Here is a 20,904-nt window from a genome sequence, read left to right on the forward strand (position 1 = left end):
TTATAATGCACGGCTCTGAATCAGGAGTTCAGACTAGCTACCATTCTGTAACTGTCCTTAGTTAATTTCGACACATCTTTAAATGCCTGTATCAGTGGTTAAATAGATTGCTACTAAAGGGGTCTTGTGGTTGTAGTATTGTCCCTACCTCTGCACCAGAAAGTCCACGTTCAAGTTCCACCTGTTCCATTATTATGGAATGTTCATGTACAAATGGAGAGTGCAAAGGATGAATGCAAACATAAACAGCTAGGCAGGCCCATTCCCATTAGTAAAGCCAACTTTACATATTTCCTGAGTGTATTGCTGCTAGCCAGATAGATGTCAAGATCAGCACAACATAACATTCAGTGCAAAGTAGACATTTTGTTGCAGAAATGTATTTCTTAAATTCCTCCCTCTATTAAAATACTGGAATCAATTTGAAGCAAGTCTGTGGATATTGGTTATTTTGTGCGTGAACAATGAATCTGCAGATTTCACAATTTATTTTCACTTTCAATTTCCCTTTAAACTCTCCAGTACAAGTTTGACAATATACATTCCTCAAAATCACATGACACTGCTTCCATGAGTCTGCTGACATACAGTAGATATAGAGCTGAATGGCTAGCAATCACAGTTAGTTATGAAAATACCTAGGTGGAACTGGGTTCTGGTTATCGATTACTCTAATCTGCAACACACCCTGAACAGTAATGCCAAATCACACCCTTGATCTCTCAGAATCTTGGAGAAACTATTTTTAATCTCATGATTTTCTTGTCACAAAATGCGATTCTATAAATACATGAACGACAAAAGGGTTACTAGGAAGAGAATAGGACCCATTATAGATCAGCAAAGCCATTTATGTATGGAACCGCAGGAGATGAGGGAGATACTAAGCAAGTATTTTACATCAGTACTTTCTGTGGGGAAAATATGAAAGATAGCAAACATGGGAAAATAAATAGCGACATCTTGAACAAAGTCCATATTACAGAGGAGGAAGGTCTGGATGTCTTAAAATGCATAAAAGTGGATAAATCTCTGGGACTTGATCAGGTACCCTAGAACTCTGTAGGAAGTTAGGGAAGAGATTTGTATCATTGCCAAGATATTTGTATCATTGATGACCACAGGCGATGTGCTGGAGGACAGGAGGTTGACTAATGTGGTGCCACTATTTAAGAAGGGTGGTAATGAAAAGCCAGGGAACTATAGATAGGTGAGCCTGACATTGGTGATGGGCAAGTTGTTGGAGGGAATCCTGAAGGACAGGATGTACATGTATTTGGAAAGGCAAGGACTGATTGGGGATAATCAACATGGCTTTGTGTGTGGGAAATCATGTCTCACAAACTTGATTGAGTTTCTTTTGAAGAAGTAACAAAGATGATTGATGAGGGCAGAGCAGTAGATGTGATCTATATGGACTTCAGTAAGGCGTTCGACAAAGTTCCTCATGGTAGACTAGTTAACAAGGTTAGATCACGTGGAATACAGGGAGAACTAGCCATTTGGATACAGAACTGGCTCAAAGATAGAAGGCAGAGGGTGGTGGTGGAGGGTTGCTTTTTAGACTGGAGGCCTGTCACTAGTGGAGTGCCACAAGGATTGGTGCTGGGTCCACAGCTTTTTATCATTTATTTAAATGATTTGGATGTAAATATATGAGATATGGTTAGTAAATTTGCAGATGATCCCAAAATTGAAGAAGCAGTGGATAGTGGAGAAGGTTACCTCAGATTATAATGGGATCTTGATCAGATGGGCCAAGGGGTGGCAGATGGAGTTTAATTTAGGTAAATGTGAGGGGCTGCATTTTGGTAAAGCAAATCAGGGCAGGACTTATACACTTAATGGTAAGGTCATAGGGAGTGTTGCTGAACAAGGAGACCTTGGAGTGCAGGTTCATAGCTCCTTGAAAGTAGAGTTGCAGGTAGGTAGGATAATGAAGAAGGCATTTGGTATGCTTTCCTTTATTGTCATTGAGCATAATAGTTGAGAGGTCATGCTGCAGCTAGAAAGGACATTGGTTAGGCCATTTTTGGAATATTGTGTGCAATTCTGGTCTCCCTGCGATAGGAAGGATGTTGTGAAACTTGAAGAGGGTTCAGAAAAGATTTACAAGGATTTTGCCAGGGTTGGAAGGTTGGCTATCATTCTGTTACTGTCCCCTCAGTTAATTTCGACATGCAATTTATTTGCTTATCTCAGTGGTTAAATAGATTGGTACTAAAGGGGTCTTGTGGCTGTCGTACTGTCCCTACCTCTGCACTAGAAAGTCCAGGTTCAGGATCCATCTGTCCCATTATTATGGAATGTTCATGTACTAATGGAGATATTAATGCAAACATAAGCAGCTGTGGGCCCACTCCTATAAATAAAGTCCACCTTATATAGTACCTGAGTGTATTGCTACTAGCCAGACAGATATTGAGATCAGCGCAACACTAAAGTCAGTGCAAAGTAGCTATTTGTTTCAGAAATATATCTCTTAAAATTTCTCCCATTACTAAAGCACCGAATAAATTTGAAATGATGAATGTGGATACTGAAACACACAAAAACCAAAATAATTGGACAAACTCAGCAGCTTTGGCAGCATTTATGGAAAGAAAACAGAGTTAATATTTTAAGTTTAGTAACTCTTCTTCAAAACTGTGGGTATTGGTTCTTCTGTACGTAAACAATAAATCATTTTCAATTTCCCTTTAAACCCGAGTACAGGTTTCGCAATGAACATTTCTCAAAATTGCATCATGTTGCTTCCAACACAGAAAAAACCTGCTGCTTTTTAGATACAGAACTGAATGGCTAGCAATCACAATTAGTTACTAGAATATGTGGGCAGAACTGGATTCAGGCTAGTCATTCCTTTAATTAGCAACACGCTCTAAAATGTAAATGCCAAATCACACCTTTGTCTCTCAAAATCTTGAAGAAGCTATTCCCAATCTCATGAGATTTTGAGACATTTTTTCAACCTCAGCTCTTTAACCAAGATTGTGATCCTCTGTTCTATATTTAGATTAGATTTTTTAAAAGATTTCCTGCAGTGTGGAAACAGGCCCTTCCGCCCAATAAGTTCACATCGACCCTCCGAAGAGTAACCCACCCAGACCCATTCCCCTACATTTACCCCTGACTTATGCACCTAACACTATGGGCAATTTAGCCTGGCCAGCTCATGTAACCTGCACATCTTTGAATTGTGGGAGGAAACCGGAGGACCCGGAGCAGTCATTGAAAGTTCACAGTGGGCATTGGAGAGTTCTATTAAAAACAAGGCTTCCTGTAAATCACATGACTGGTGATAACTGCTGGCTTTGAGCTAGACCCTGCAGGGACAGTTATGAACAGAGACTGGCTTGGAGAGGTTCTTGCTTGCTCTGATTCAGTTGGAAGGATGCCTGTTAATAACCAGATGCACAACTATTACCTCCCATTTCTGAAAAGAAAACCTTACTGAGTTCAAGGCTAAATCTACTTCTTCTTTTAAAAGAATAATTGAAAGGACAATGCAAGGTTGCATATCCCGAGCAAGCAGTGTCTGCCAGATTTCAGATTACTGCGCGAGATTAGAGACATCACCACCTGTCAGCTAATGTTTAGCAACAGAATTGGAATCATTTTATTCTTGATCTTCAGAGTTATGGGTTATTGCTTCAAGAATAACTTATTGGCCAATGTTTTTTTTTCAGAAATCCAATCATTCTGGCAAAATCTATATGCTTCCCCTTCTTTTCCTGAAAAGAGAGAGAGAATGTGTGTGTGCATGCGTGCACATGCGTGTTCGTTTACATTAGAGGGATAAGCATTTATGCTTCGTTATTACTGTCTATGTTGAGCAATTATTACAGCTTTAATGTTTCGTTTTGATAGTAAACCAATAATTGCGTTCATTAAAAAACTCAGATGATAGATCTTGTTGTTCAAAACCTAATGTAGTTAAGTATTAAATTGGCCATCACATTAACGGAGAACACGATTGTTATTTGATGTTATGAGCAGTGGAGTAGTGGGACTAAAGTCACAGTGCAAACAGAGATATGAATAAACTTACACCCTGGCTTATCATATAACCAGTTCCAAAATCAACATGGACACACTGTCATTGTTTTAGAGCAAGCCATGTTCTTTCTATGTGAAGACTGCGTAGAGTCATTCTCCTTAGAGGAGAGAAAAGCAAGAGGGGAGACAATGGCGCACTGGTATTATCATTAGACTATTAACCTAAAAACTCAGTGAATATTCTGGGGACTTGGGTTAGAAATTCCTCCACAACAGATGGTGGAATTTCAAATCAATGAAACACAGCGTGGATTTAAGAATCTACTGATGACCATGAAACCACTGTTAATTGTTGGGAAAATACATCTGGCATCACTAACGCCCTCCAGGGAAGGAAATCTGCCATCCTTACCTGCTATGGCCTATATATGAATCCAGACCCACAGCTATTTGGTTGACTCTCTCTGAAATGGCCTAGCAAGCCTCTCAGTTTAAGGGAAGCGAGGGACATTAGAGAAATGCTGGCCAGCCAGTGACTCTCACATCCCACAAGTCAATAAAAAAAGGTACAAAATCATGTTGAGATTTGATTGAGTAAACAAGGAGAATGTGTTAGTGGTGGATAAAAGGGAAATTATACTAAATGTTTAGCCTTTTCAAAGAGCTGACATGGATACAATGGGCTGAATGGCTTTGTTTTGTGTTATCACTGGGGCCACCAATAACAGTGTAGAAAGGGAAGCAGGGGATAGAACACTGGGATGAGATGTTAGACACTAATCTTCACCACCATCATACTGACTTCGGTTTTGCAAATTATTTGTTTGGTTGAAGAAAGCAATATTTCATTCTGCTGGTGAATAAAAATGCTTGGTTTTATTTTAAACTATGTGTAGCATTCAGGATTAAATGAAGAACCATAGAAACTATACAGCATCAAAGCCATTCAGCCCATTTCATCCATGCTGACCCAAACACACCCAGATGCACTTTCTAATTCCATGTTCCTGTACATGGGCACAGCCCTGCAAGGTGCAGATCCAGGACTCAGGCAGCGAATTCCAGACACCCACTACAATCTGCTTAAAAAATATTTTTCTTCACATCCCCTCTAGTCCTTCTGCCACTTAGCTTGATCTATGACCCTAGTTTTTGACCTCTACCAAGAGAAATGGGCTCCCCCTTTCTCCTCTATCTCTACCCCTCACCATTGTGTAAACCTCAATCAGGTCACCCTTAGCCTTCTCTGTTCCAAGGAAAACAACTCCAACCTCTCCAATCTCTCCTCAGAGGGACAGTTCTCCAGCCCTGACAGTATTTTAGTAAGTCTTCTCTGCATTCTCTCCAGAATAATAGCATCCTTCCTGTAATGTGGTGACCAGAACATCTCACAATACTCCAGTTGTGGCCTCAGCAGTGTCTTATATAGTTTCATCGTTATATCCTACTTTTGTATTCTGTACCTCTGCCAAGGAACAAGAGCATTCCATATGCCTTCTTTACAACGTTATAGACCTATACTGCTAGTTTCAGGGGAGGACAGATGCTTCATGTTTCATCCTCATTTCTTTGTATTCACAGACCATTACCACAAAATACTCTTTAAATTGAGAAATGCAACTATTTTGTTGTTAAATCATACCTGCTGCAAGCTCATTCTCAAAAACAAGGGCATACGTTCCTGAATGTTGCACAAACAGCTTATTCTTCATCAGTTTAAGTGCATCTTGGAGAGATCCAGAGTCTAGATTCAAGGGCCTTTCATAAGCCGTCTTGTATGCCTTCCTTATTCGTCGCACTGGAATGCCTTTGGATTTATCTTTAATCAGGTTTAGAATTTCTTCCTGAAGCACCAATAAATCATTACCTAACAGAAAGCACATAGTGTTAAAATACATAGGTGGGTCACAAAGCCTCTAAATAGAACATTCAGTCCACTGGAGTCTAACAGCACAAATATGGGAGAGAATTAGTCTGTGATTGAGAGAGCAGTGAGCAATTAGGAATAGTGATAGCACTGAGGAAGTCACCAAGGGAGCTGGATTTGGTTGAGGGAGAAGGTAGCAGAGGGATTAGAAGGCTGCAGCTGAAGAAATGGGATACAGGAGAGCTAAAAATGTGGTAATGATTTAAACAAAGTCTGCAATGGAGTTGGGAGGGTGAGGGGGAAATAGGAAGGGGCAAGAGAACAGTTTTAAAAGATGTCAACAAAAGAAATATTTAGAGTCAAAAAGTATAGCACTGGAAAAGCACAGCCGGTCAGGCAGCATCAAATCAGCAGGATAGTCAACATTTTGAGCATAAGCTCTTCATCAGGAATGTGATACTTATGCCCCGAAACGTCGACTCTCCTGCTCCTCGGATGCTGCCTGGCCGGCTATGCTTTACCAGCACCACACCTTTTGACTCTAATCTCTGGCATTTGCAGTCCTCACTCTCTCCTAAAAGAAATATTTAGCTAACCGGGCGCAGAGAAAACATGAAATCGCTGAGGTAATGAATTAATTGCAAATAAGTGTGAAATGAGCAAGTTTTGTAGTTCATGTTGAGGTTCTGGGTGTAGGTTTGCTCACTGAGCTGGAAGGTTCATTTCCAGACGTTTCATCACTGTACTAGGTAACATCTTCAGTGGGCCTCCAGGCGAAGCGCTGCTGATGATTCCTGCTTTTTATCTATTATTCTATAATAAACAGAAAGCAGGAACCATCAGCAGTGCTTCGACCGGAGGCTCACTGAAGATGTTACCTAGTAGGGTGACAAAACGTCTGGAAATGAACCTTCCAGCTCAGCGAGCAAACCTACATCCAAATGTGGAACTGCTCATTTAAAGCTGCATAATTTCAAAATCTGCTGTAGAAAGTGGAAAATGTAGTGAAATCCATTGTAATGAAAACAGTGCATCAATTGCTATATTTAAATCAGAGATTGAGATCTTATATGTAGTAGGGTGAAGGATCAATTAGCTTTGTTGGCTTGACAGCTGGTTTGCGATGCAGTGATGCCAAGAGCATGGATTCAATTCCCACACCGGCTGAGGTTACCCTGAAGCACTCTCCTTCTCAACTTCTCCCTTCATCTGAGGCATGATGACACTGAGGTTTAACCATACTCTCTCTCTAATGAGAGAGCAGCCCTATGATCCAGTAAAACTATGGCAACTTCACCCTACCTCATATGCAATAAAATAGGAGTAACTGCCACATTAAAATATTCCAGTTTTGTGTATGGTCAACAGAAAAGAATTAGCTGTGATCTCACCAGTCTGCAGGTGTGTATAAGGGATGATGGGATTTTATGTGTCGAAGTCTGTATTAGTTAATCTTTTATAAAAGCCACTTTGTTTGTTGCTATTTTGCTGTTGCTTTGTCTCAATTTCAATGTGTGGAGCCTTGGAAATTAATACTTTCCCTGTGTGTTGTGACTTTGTTTGATGAAGTGTTTGACAATTAAGGATATTGGTCAATTTTTTAAAATTCTGCTTGTGTGTGAATCCAAATTCCCCAGATGTCAACACAAATACAGAAGGCATTGTTACAGGGTGACTATGTCCCCTAATAAATGAGAGTATGAAAAAGGTGTCCTCAAAAAACAAAAAATAGCCCTTGAAAATATCAAGAACTCAAGAAAAATCAGCTCTTGCTGTAAAACTGGAAAGCCTATGTTAAATATGTTCTCCACTTGTTTTGCAAAGTCATAAGAAACACACAATGTTCAACCCAAAGTGTTCATCCTAAAAACACAAGAAGTACTTGTATGAAAGTATAGTATCTAAAGAAGTCATAGACTGCATAGGTTAGTTCAGCAAAACTAAACAATTCAATCATGCCAGTTACATAATCTTGATAATTCTGTGTGTAGAAACAACACAAGTTAATCCACAATTTAAGAGGGGAAACCAGCTCAAATGTATTCCACTGTGCGATATAATTTAACTAATCTCCCCCCAAGATATCCAAAACAATTCCAACAGCTTCCAACTAAACAATAATAATCTGTTTGCCATTATCTGTGTGTGTCTCAGTATCCCTCGGTGTGTGTGTCAATCGCTGTGTGCGTGTGTGTGTTGTATCAATCTCTGTGCGTGTGTGTGTGTACGTGTGCGTGTGTGTGTGTACGTGTGCTGTCTTTGATTTGATGGCCCAAAGATAATTACATGGAAGTCAGAGTCATTCTGGATATTTGTACAACAAATGGTATGGATGCTGTCTCATCCATTGGCTGTTCAAACATTCATCTCTAATCCTCTCCTTACTCTCTGAAACAAACTGGATGGAGCTAAGTGTCATACTGCACCATCTCAATTCTCTGTACAATACTGCCCTCTATCTCTTTAGTGTCTGGGCCATATTGTGTTCTAGGTAAAAACAATGACTGCAGATGCTGGAAACCAGAGTCTAGATTAGAGTGGTGCTGGAAAAGCACAGCAGTTCAGGCAGATATCCAAGGAGCAGTAAAATCGACGTTTCAGGCAAAAGCCCTTCATCCTGATGAAGGGCTTTTGCCCGAAATGTTGATTTTACTGCTCCTCGGATGTCTGCCTGAACTGCTGTGCTTTTCCAGCACCACTCTAATCTAGACCCTACATATTGTGTTCTATACATTTGTCCAATTATGTCAAAGTGCTAGAATGTATACGAGTTAAGACACAGTGAGAACACCCTTCCTTGTGTAATGAAGCAGATACAGTTGGGTTTAGTGGGATGGATGAAGGATAGAGAATTCCTAAGATACAATGGGTCTTTAGCAATCGTACTGCGTCTGACATTTCCAGGAGCATCATCAAGTCTGGGGTACTATAGCAGGGTATGCATGCAGCAGTGGTAAGCATACCTTAGAGCAGCACTCCCCGAAGTGACATTGCAACCTCTTAGAGTTATAGCAGCAACGGGTCACACCAAGGTTTCTATCTGTGATCTTCTACAGTGTTTTAACAAACGTCAAAATAAGCTGATGGGCCAGAGAAATACAGACAATTGGAGTAGGTGTAGGCCTTTCAACACGATCTTGGCTGATCATCCAACTCACTCCCCTGTTCCTGCTTTTGCCCCATACCCTTTGATTCATTTAGCCCGAAGAACTAGATCCACTTCCTTCTTGAAAACACTCGATGTTTTGTCTACATCCACTTTCTGTATCAGACAATTCCATAGGCTCACCACAATCCAGGTGAAAAGAATTTCTCCTCATCTCAGTCATAGAGTCATAGAGATGTACAGCATGGAAACAGACCCTTCGGTCCAACCCGTCCATGCCAACCAGATATCCCACCCCAATCTTGTCCAACCTGCCAGCACCCGGCCTATATCCCTCCAAACCCTTCCTATTCATATACCCATCCAAATGCCTCTTAAATATTGCAATTGTACCGGCCTCCACCACATCCTCTGCCAGCTCATTCCATACACGTACCACCCTCTGCGTGAAAAAGTTGCCCCTTAGGTCTCTTTTATATCTTTCCCATCACACCCTAAACCTATGTCCTCTAGTTCTGGACTCCCCGGCCCCAGGGAAAAGACTTTGTCTATTTACCCGATCCATGCCCCTCATAATTTTGTAAACCTCTAAAGGTCACCCCTCAGCCTTCGACGCTCCAGGGAAAACAGCTACAGCCTGTTCAGCCTCTCCCTGTAGCTCTGATCCTCCAACCCTGGCAACATCCTTGTAAATCTTTTCTGAACCCTTTCAAGTTTCACAACATCTTTCCGATAGGATGGAGACCAGAATTGCACGCAATATTCCAACAGTGGCCTAACTAATGTCCTGTACAGCTGCAACATGACCTCCCAACTACTGCACTCAATACTCTGACCAATAAAGGAAAGCATACCAAACGCCTTCTTTACTATCCTATCTACCTGCGACTCCACTTTCAAGGAGCTATGATCCTGCACTCCAAGGTCTCTTTGTTCAGCAACATTCCCTAGGACCTTATCATTAAGTGTATAAGTCCTGCCCTAATTTGCTTTCCCAAAATGCAGCACCTCACATTTATCTGAATTAAACTCCTTCTGCCACTTCTCAGCCCATTGGCCCATCTGGTCAAGATCCTGTTGTAATCTGAGGTAACCCTCTTCGCTGTCCACTACACCTCCAATTTTGGTGTCATGCAAACTTATTAACTGTACCTCTTTTGCTCGCATCCAAATCATTTATGTAAATGACAAAACGTAGAGGACCCAGCACCGATCCTTGTGGCACTCCACTAGTGACAGGCCTCCGGTCTGAAAAACAACCCTCCACCACCACCCTCTGTCTTCTACCTTTGAGCCAGTTCTGTATCCAAATGGCTAGTTCTCCCTGTATTCCGTGAGATCTAACCTTGCTAATCAGTCTCCCATGGGGAACCTTGTCGAATGCCTTACTGAAGTCCATATAGATCACATCTACCACTCTGCCCTCATCAATCCTCTTTGTTACTTCCTGAAAAAACTCAATCAAGTTTGTGAGACATGATTTCCCACGTACAAAGCCATGTTGACTATCCCAAATCAGTCCTTGCCTTTATCTATGTTGCATCCTTAAACAGTGACCCTTGGTCTGGATTCCTCAGTTGTCACGAATATTTTTCTTGCATCTACCCTGTCTAACCCTGTTAGAATTTTATAGGTTTCTATGAGATCCCCTCCCTCATCCTTTTAAACTTCGGAATGTAGTCCTAACCGATCCTCCCTCTTTATGCTAAGTCCTGCTATCCCAGGAATCAATCTGGTAAACCTTTGTGCACTCCCTCCATCGCCAGAACATCCTTCCTTGGATAAGGAGGTCAAAACTGCACACGGTATTGCAGGCACTGATCTTGGTAGCACCGAGACCCTGTTCAATTGCAGCAAGACATCCCTGTTCCTGTACTGAAACCCTCTCCCTATGAAGGCCAATGTACCATATGCAACACATCTCATCTTTTGACATAGCAATCCACAATCTCCTGGGTTCAATATCGAGTTCAACAATTTTTGATCAGAACCTCTGACTCTATCTTGTCTTTTCTTCCGTTTTGGCTTCTCAATGTTTTTTCTCTATTCCTTCACTTTGCATTTTTTTGCTTCTTTACCCATTACCTCAAGTTGTTTTCCTCAGCAGCCATTTTAATGACCTGTACACAAGACTTAAGGGACAAAGTTCAGGACAACTTGCTCACCACCACCTCCTACCTAATAAACAGTAGTGGTCACTAATTGGCTTACAAGTAGTCAGGACCAGAAACAAAGGAGGAGTGCTCAGAACCCAGTTGGGTAGGGTCACTCTCTGAGGCAAAGAGTGGAGAGATAGTCTGTGTGGAGGGATGGGGTGTGGAGGAAGAGAGAGGATTGCTTTGCCACCAGAGCCCTTCATTGGTGGTGTTGGTGGGGTGAGGGGGTGGCTGGACTGGTGGGATTTTGAAGGGATGTTGTTACCAAGACTAGACCGTTTCAGCTCGTTGGGGGTCGGGGAATAGACTGGTATTTTTTTCCTGAAGCATGGGGGCGCTGGAGGGGTGACTTTATTGGAGTTTGTGAAATCATGGGATACATGGAAAGGGTAAATAGGCAAGGTCTTTTTCCCAGTGCAGGGGAGCTCAAAACCAGAGGGCATAGGTTTCACGTGAGAGGGGAAAAGTTTAAAGGGATCTGAGGGGCAACTTTTTCATGCAGAGAATGGAGCATGTATGGAATGAGCTGCTAGAGGATGTGGAAGAGGCAAGTACAATTATTTCATTTAACAGACATTTTGACAGGTACATAGATGGGAAAGGTTTAGAGGGATATGGGCCAAACATAAGCAAATGGGTCCAGTTCAGTTTAAAAAAAACATAGCTGGTTTGGACAAGTTGGGCCGAAGGGCCTGTTTCTGTGCTATATACCTCTATGACTCCATGACCTCTGATTCTTTTAAACTCCAATGAGTACAGTTCCAACCTACTCAACCTGCCTGGATTGCCTCCATTGGCATAGATGAAGGGACCAAAACTATTCACAGTATTTCAGCTGTGGTCTAACTCATGCCTTGTATAGCTTTAAATTTTCTATTTTCGTACTCCATTCTGTTTGTGATAAAGGCCAATAATCCATCTGCCTTCCCTATTATGTGTTGAATTTGTAGGGGAGCATTTTGTGATTTATTCATGAGGACGCCCAAATCCCACTGGGTCCTAACTTTCTGTGGCCCTATTTAAAAAAGAACAGGAAGTGCTCCTGGGTTCCTGGCTAACTTGCCTTCAGAAAGCACATCACCAATATGGGATCAACTGGTTAGCCACATCATTGCTAGTTGGGGACATCGCCGTCCACAATTCGACTGCATTACAGTAAACATACCTCAAAAGGAATCCACTAGTTGTGAAGTACATTATAATGGCTTGAGGATCAAAGAAGGTACTATACAAATCTGAGTTAATTCCACTCCTGAAATGTTTTATACATCGAAGTATGTAAAATTTGATTTGATTACCTGTAGGCTTCTTTTGTTGCAATGGTGGCTGTGCCAGAGAAGGTTTATTCCCTGGTTTGCAATCACGCTTAGTTTCTCCCTGGACCAATGTCTGAGTTTTAGAAGAACCAAAAGATGTCTCAGGAATCTGAAGGATCCTCTCTTGCATTTTTCTTGTGTACTGTCGAGATTTGGTTTTGATGGTAAACCCTTTGTTAGTGGGTATTAGACAGAGAATGTCATTCATCGATTCCACCATGGCTTGTACTGTTGGAAATTTGTACTCTGCAGCATTCAAATGCTTCTTGTATTGTCTTTTATAAAGTTTCTCTAACTTATGTAGAGCAATGCCTTCAGGGTAACAACAAAAGAGCCTCATCAATTCATCCTTCAATCTCGCTTCCTTGTTCACTGTGTAAAGGAAAGACCTCATCAGGAAGAAATGAAGTAACACCCAATTTAAACACTGTTTTCCAAAGTTTTTAAATTACTGAGAATAGAAGATCACCATCTCGCATTAAAAAAACGAAACAGAGCCCACTTCCACAGGTTAGTGGAGTTTACTTCAAATCTGCTTATTATTTCCATGACGACGGGCTTAAAACACCTTACAATCTATACACCATGTTCCTTCCAATGACCACACACATCAGGGTCTGATCTGCGAAAAAAAACAATCCAAACCAACAGCATCTATGGCTTAATAAATAAACGAAAGAACTGCAGATGCTGGAAATCAGAAGGAAAAACAGAACTTGCTGGAAAAGCTCAGCAGGTCTGGCAGCACCTGTGGAGAGAAGCACAGTTAATGTTTCGGGTTCAGTGACCCCCTCCTCAGAGCTAACGGCAGCTAGGAAAGTGTCAGTTTATATGCAGAAAAGAGGACGGGGGGGGGGGTGTGGGGGAAAGATGGGGTAAAGAGTAAATGGTAGATGGAGATAGAACTCAAAGAAAGAGAAGAACAGTTGGACAAGCAAAAGAATGGCTAATGATCAGGCTGGGACAGTGAATAGCTGTTAATGGGGACTGTTCATGGCTAACAATGGGTTGTGTGTAATAGTAGACATTGTGCTAACAAGGTCCGGTTTGTGGATATTGGGGTTAGGGCATGGGAGAACTCAGGACCGAAAATTGGTGAAGTCAATATTGAATCCAGAAGATTCCTGATGAAGGGTTCCTGCCCGAAACGTCGATTTTCCTGGTCCTTGAGCAGGTCACAGCTGCTTGACCTGCTGTGCTTTTCCAGCACCACTCTAATCTTGACTCTAATCTCCAGCATCTGCAGTCCTCACTTTGGCCCAGAAGATTTGCAGAGTTCCCAACTGGAAAATGAGGTGCTGTTCTTCCAGCTTGCGCTGAGCTGCTCTGGAGCACTGCAGCAAGCCTGAGACAGAAATGCTGGCCAGGAGCACAGTGGTGTGTTGAAGTGGCAGGTAACTGGAAGCACAGGGCAGACAGAGCATAGGTTCAAGAAGCCAATTTATCACCACTTTCAAGGATGACTAAGGATGGGGAACAAATGCCAGATTAGCCAGGGAGGTCCACATTCCAAGAACACATCGGAGAAAACAGGGCATGCAAAGTATTGAAGAATTTCATCTTCCTGTCTGGATCATCTCAGTTTGTACCAACACACTGTTTCACTTTTGCTTTCCTGTGAGGGAAGCATCTGTCCTACTCCAATCTTCCTAAATTGCATAACAGAAAGATCTCAAACTGAATACCATGCAGCCACATTTTTAACCTGAGATTATTGTTGTTTCTCAATAACAATCACATGATCTCTTACCCTGATGCTGATTTGGAATCCGCATTTGGTTGTAAGATAGATTAACCAGAGGCAACTTTTCTAACATGCTGCTGGAAGGGCAGCTGCACTCTGCTGATCCTTTCCCACTTGCTGACTTAATAATGACCTTTTGTCCATCGTAATCCAATTGAATCACATCCTTCATGTGCTCCAGGAGACCTGATGTGGAGTGAAACCCATAATCTGACAACTCCAACGATGTCTTGTACATCTGCAGGTATAGGCTGGATAATTGAGATAAAAGAAAGCCTTCAGGGTGAGCACGGCATAATCCAATTATTTGTTGTTGCAGCAAATCCATTTTGTCAACTGCAAGAAAATCAAGTTTTAAGTTATTAGTATTTCTTCAGTTAATTTGCCAATCAGGAACTGGAATCTCCTTCCCAAATATACTGGATTAACATGGCTACTATTTGGTCTGTTGTTCTTTTATTCACAAATCTAGATATAGAAACCTAAAGTCATTATGAGAGTCATACAGTCATTCAGCATAGGTACAGTTCCTTCGATCCAACCAGAATCCCAAACTAAACTAGTTCAACCAGTCTGCACTTGACCCGTATCCCTCCAAATATTTCTTAATCATGTACTTACCTAAATGTCTTTTAAACTGCACCCACATCCAGCACATTTTCTGCAGTACATTCCATACACAAAGCACTCTCTGTGTCAAAAAAATGCCCTTCATGTCTTTTACAAATCTTTTTCCTCTCACCTTAAAAGTATGCCCTTTGGTCTTGAAATCTTGGTCAGTAACATTTTAATTTAATTTGAATTTGATTTAATTAGAATTTAATTTTAACATTAGGAAATTTAACATTCACAAAAGGAAAATATGTGTCTGTTTATCAGCTGTTGGGAAATGTTTTCAATCTTATCTAATGTCTGAAATAACAGGAACACCCATTTTATGCCTCTGTTGTCCCATACTAAAGAAACAAGATCCAAAAAGGTTTAACTTTTTAAAGAAAAATATGGTGTAAAAACTCAGAAACAAGGCATGACCTGTGGTCAAAATGAGGCACAATTAATGGGCTTCTTTAAATTGTAACAAAATTTCCATTAATTCTGCTTAATGTTAAATGTACCAATAAACTTAATACAACAGAACATAATCAGCCCGAACTTTCACCTACATAAATGATGGCTAGGCTTAACTTTATTTATTAGCTTCCAAACAATTTCCAAGAGATTTTCCAGGATGTTGCATGGGCTGGAGGGTTTCAGTATGAAGGGAGAAGTTTTCCTTACAGCAAAGGAGACTGAGGTGGGGGAACATGATTGAGATGTATAAAATTATACAGGGGTGACAGGAAGAAACCTTTCCCCTTGATGGAGGGGTTAATGACCCGGAGCAGGGCAGAGATTTGAGGTAAGGGGGAGGAGGTTTAGTAGAGAGTTGAGGAAATCCTTTTCACCCAGAGAGTGGTGAGAATCTGGAACTCACTGCCTGTAAGAATGTAAACCCTCACAACATTTAGAAGTATTTAGAAAGGATGCAACAGAGATTTGCCAGGATGCTGTCTGGATTAAAGAGTATGAACTATAAGGTCAGGCGAGAAAAACTTGGGTTGTTTTCTCTGGAGTGGCAGAGACTGAGAGGAGACTTGATATAAAATTATCAGGTGCATAGATGGTGTTGACGGTCAGAATCTTTTTCCCAGAGTTGAAATGGCTAAAACTAGGGGGCATGCATTTAAAGGTGAGAGAGGAAAGCCCAAAGGAGATGTGAGGGGCAGGTTTTTAACGCAGAGAGTGGTAGAAGTTTGGAACATGCTGTCAGGGGTGGTGGTGGAGACAGATACGATAGGCAGAGATGGGTACTGCAGATGCTGGAGATTAGAGTGGAGCTGGAAAAACACAGCAGGTCAGGCAGCATCCGAGGAGCAGGAAAATCGACGTTTCAGGCAAAAGCCCTTCATCAGATACGATAGGCATATTTAAGAGACTTTTGGATAAGCACATGAATATGCAAGGAATGGAGGGAAATGGATCAAGGGCAGGCAAAAGAGATAGTTTAATTTGGCCTCATCTACAACACATCATGGGCCGAAGGGTCCATTCCTGTGCCGTATAGATCAATGTTCAATATGCATTTGCATTGGCAAAGCAAACAGGCTGTAAGCTAAGAGCTGTTAGGTTAATAGCATTAATATTGGAGATTTGTTAGGTGGTTGTTTATGATCAGCATGAATGTGATGGGCCAAAGGGCCTTTTCCTGTGCTGTAGATCTCTCTGACTTTATGACAACCTCCTACCTCATTGTTACTTGGATGAAAAACAGGAACCTGAAATCTCCAGTTTTAATATAACTGAAATTACTACAAAGCTAAGTATCCTTCCAACACTGTTGTGTCTTCAAAAAACAAATGAAGTAGCACATTTAGCTTCAAAATAAGAATTTGGGAGTGCTAGAATACAACAATCTGTATTTGTAGAGCACATGCAACATGACAATATGTGCCAAGATGTCTCAAAGGAATGTAATCAGACAAATACTGACACTGCGCCAGTTTGAGATACTGAGGTCAGACAGCATCTGCGGACACAGAAACTAAGTCAGACCTCTCTGTTCCAACTAAGGTCTGCGCAAGATCAAGGGACAGAACCTCATCTTTCAATTAGGCATTTTATAATCTCCTGAACCAGACTCAATGTTTAACTTAACAATTTTAGATCATAAGCACTGTTATAATTCTTCAGAGGCAGCTTGGGTAATCATCTAATCCCTACAACGTGAAAACAGGCCATACACTGAAGAACATCCTACCCAGACCTACCCATCTTGCCCTATCCCCATAACCCTGCATTTCCCATGGCTAGCCCACCTAGCCTGCACATCCCTGGACACGGTGGGCAATTTAACATGGCCAATCCATCTAAACTGCACATCTCTGGACTTTTGGAGGAAATGGTAGCATCCAAAGAATACCCATGCAGACATGGGGAGAATGTGCAAACAGATAGTCGCCCAAGGGTGGAATTAGGTCCCTGGAACGTGAGGGAGCAGTGCTAACTATTGAGCCACCGTGGTTCTGCTATTCCCATTTACACCTTCCCAAGACCCACATTTTGTTTCTTTGTTTTCCCCATCACCAGTTCCTTCACTGTCATCTCTTATCATTTAATTTCTCCTGTCTGCTCCCACATTAAAGACTTACCTTTTCTTTATTCCTCCATTGCTGCTTTCCCTTTACTTGCTTAAGACCTATTATAGGAGAAAGTGAGGACTGCAGATGCTGGCGATCAGAGCTGAAAATGTGTTGCTGGAAAAGCGCAGCAGGTCAGGCAGCATCCAAGGAACAGGAGAATCGACGTTTCGGGCATAAGCCCTTCCTGAAGAAGGGCTTATGCCCGAAACGTCGATTCTCCTGTTCCTTGGATGCTGCCTGACCTGCTGCGCTTTTCCAGCAACACATTTTCAGCTAAGACCTATTATATCTTTAAATGTTTCCAAGTAAGCTATAAACTCATGAACAACTCATAACATTTCTGGGTCAAAGAACAATTTTTTAAAAAGGAGAGGTCTACAAATGCAGCAGTTTTGGAAGGAAATTCCATTGTTAACAGACTGAACAGCTAAAGTCACTTTTGATGGAAATCAGGATTTTAAAAGAAGCCAAAGTTTAGGTGGAGTTGGGGTGATACAATACTGATCTGACAGTATTGGGTAAATGAAACTGGCCTAAATAAATTCATGTTGCAGTGCACATACACAATGTTTTTCTGACCAGGCCTAGAAATGACATTCTCAGTCAGGGAAAGCAAGAGGAAAGAAGATAAACAGGCAGCTGTGCCAGCCTCTTGGTAACTACATCATGCTGTTAGGAATGAATAGAAGAACTAAGTTAAGAAAATATGAGTTTATTGCAACAATATGATTAACATAAGGCAGATAATGGAAAAGGGCTGAAGGAAGGGCGATATGTTCAGCCTAGTAGCCTGAAAGCAGCGATACTGACAAGAACAGAGCTCCAGCTACAGTCTTGGTTTTGACCTGAAAACCAGGAATATTGGTAACAGTAAGAATGGTTTGTTAGTGAATCCAGAAGTTATTACATCCAAACAGAATGCAGAACAAAGACTGCAATCAGACTATGGACGTTCCCAAACCAAAAGCAAAGTACTGCAGATTCTGGAGATCAGAAACCAACTCAGCAGTTCAAGTATTATCTCTGGAGAGGGAACATGTTGAGTTCAATAAGATGCAGAAGTAAATAAGGCTGGAAAGTGATGAGTTTTAATCTGCAGTAGAACAGGAGGAGGGGGAGTGAAATAAGTCTGCAGAAGTCAGTATCTCGTTACCAAATCACCCTTTATTTACACATGCATAGTGGGACGGCTCCCTCAGAGCCAGCTCTGAGAGAGAACAGAACCTCTGAAACTCCTGTTTATATCTTTCAGCCAGTGAGATATTAAAGAGTTAATTTGCTCTGCTGACCTGCAAGAAATTGAATGCCCCGGGGTTACTGAATTGAATTTATCGTCGCGTGTACTGAGACACAGTGAAAAGCTTTGTCTTGCAAGCAATGCAGGCAGATCACAGTTAAATAGCATAGATAAGTAAATAATAGGTAAACAGCAGCAAAAACAAAAACACAGGTACAGGCGAATGTTAAGCATTTGTGAATCCATTCAGTATTCTAACAGTAGGGTAGAAACTATTTTGAAACCGGCTGGTGCATGTGTTCAGGTTTCTGTACCTTCTCCCTGATGGTAGAGTTTGTTGAAAAACATTGCCAGGGTGGGATGGATCTTTGAGAATGCTGGCGGCCTTTCCTTGACAGCGGGCCTGGTAGATGGATTCTATAGATGGGAGGTTGGCCTTTGTGATTGTCCGGGACAAGTTCACCACTCTCTGTAACCGTCTCTGATCTTGAATGGTACAGTTGCCATACCAGGTACATCCAGACAGAATGCTCTTGATGGCGCACCTATAAAAGTTGGCAAGAGTATTCGCCATCATGCCAAATTTTCTCAGCTGCCTGAGGAAGAAGAGACGTTGTTGGGCCTTTGTAACCAGTGCATCCATGTGAAGAGTCCAAGAAAGCTTGTTGTGGATGTTTACCTATTGTTTACTATCTATGCTACTTAACTCTGTGATCTGCCTGTATTGCTCACAATACAAAGCTTTTCACTGTGCCTCAGTACACGGGACAATAAATTCAATTCAATTCATCGTTCCCTATTCAAAATCAATCAGAACATTGCAATTCAAATTCTGACCACATCCTACACGTACAAAAAAATATAATTTGCACCAGGTCTTGCCAATAAGGAATAATTTACATTACATTATCTCTGGAAATGCTGTGATGACTACATTGTGTCTTGAGTGGCATGTGACTGTGGGGGGAACGGCTGAGGGTTATCTTGTGAGTATTACTGACTGTGATGTAAAGATATTATATAAAGGAAGAACTGTTCCTTTGTTCAGAGAGACCTCTCGACATTCTTCACAAAACTTTGTGAAGTGTTAAGAGTTTGTCCACAGCTTAACTGTTTCTGCTTAATAAAATGTTGTTGTTGTTCACAGAAGTTGACATATTGCAGTTGCATCAGGTGTGTGAGAATCACAAGAAAATCAACTTCACACCAGGAGTCCCTGATTGGATCAGGGTAACAACCCCAGTCAGGGAAGTCACTATGAGATTCACCAGGCTGACCTCGTTATAATCACTACATCCCTCGTTCTCTAATTCTGGGGATATAGGCCTGTTCTTTTTCTTCTAACCTTTCCTGGGGCGCTTTTGCACCGTGTCTAGGTCCTCCAACTCTGTCTCAGATACAGGTGGCATGCACCAGACCATAGCCCACCTCTCGTAACTGCAGCATTTTGAAAGAAACTCATCCCTTTCCCAGGGCAGGAAGGCATCAAGGCTGTGACATCCACATGTCTACCGCGGACTCCGAGGTTTGTTCGATGTTAGACAGAAGGGGAGAACCCATGGATTCTGACAACCTTTCTTGCTGTTCTGAGGGGCTGGGTATATTTTGCTCCTGCCCTGTTTGCCAGTTTGCAGCTTTCATGTGGTCCACGTGCTTTTTAACCTGGGGCGGAGTATTTTCCACATTAGCAACACTGCTGGAGCTATCCCTGAAAATGCATGAGGGACGGCCTGACAATCAAATAGGAACCAGGACAATTTTTGTATCTAGTAAAGCTGAAGGCTGTTTCTTTAAGCCAGCCTTCAAAGTTTGGACTGCTCGTTCCACCAGACAATTGGATGATAGATGGTATGGAGCTGTCCTTACATGTCGAATACCATTCCACTTTAGTATATGCTTGATTTCCCTGCTGATAAACAATGGCCCATTGTCTGTGATCAACACTTCTGGGAGTCTGTATATTGCAAAAGATGCACACAACTTTTCTATCACCATCCCCATGTTTGATGAATGAACTCAATGCACGTCCAACCACTTTGAGTGGGCGTCCACAATGTCTATGAACATTGAGCCCATGAAAGGGCTGGCATAGTCAACATGTAACCGAGTGCAGGATTTACCTGACCATCCCTGTGAACGTGGGGAAGCTGCTGATGGTAGGTTTTATCCTTGTTGGCACTCTGTGCACTGCCCCACAAACATGGCTATGTCTGCATTCAGTCCTGGCCACCAGACATAATGTCTTTGAGAGAAAGTGAGGGCTGCAGATGCTGGAGATCAGAGCTGAAAATGTGTTGCTG

At 41.8% G+C, this 20,904-nt stretch overlaps 1 protein-coding gene across 3 annotated transcripts in view; it reads right to left on the minus strand.

The window, feature by feature from the left end:
* The window catches only part of LOC122562305 (uncharacterized), a 152,232-nt gene that overhangs the window by 128,011 nt on the left and 3,317 nt on the right, over positions 1-20,904 (minus strand). For all 3 annotated transcript variants that reach the window (XM_043715131.2, XM_043715130.2, XM_043715129.2), the window contains exons 2-4: positions 14,195-14,524; positions 12,427-12,816; positions 5,642-5,866 (exon numbers count right to left, since the gene is read on the minus strand). In XM_043715131.2, coding sequence (XP_043571066.2) covers positions 5,642-5,866; positions 12,427-12,816; positions 14,195-14,524 — 945 coding nt within the window. The remainder of the gene's footprint in view (positions 1-5,641; positions 5,867-12,426; positions 12,817-14,194; positions 14,525-20,904) is intronic.

The sequence above is a fragment of the Chiloscyllium plagiosum genome, unplaced genomic scaffold (assembly GCF_037043375.1).
Source record: "Chiloscyllium plagiosum isolate Xiang-an unplaced genomic scaffold, Cpla_swu_hap1 HiC_scaffold_25, whole genome shotgun sequence".
NCBI classification, from domain to species: Eukaryota; Metazoa; Chordata; class Chondrichthyes; order Orectolobiformes; family Hemiscylliidae; genus Chiloscyllium; species Chiloscyllium plagiosum.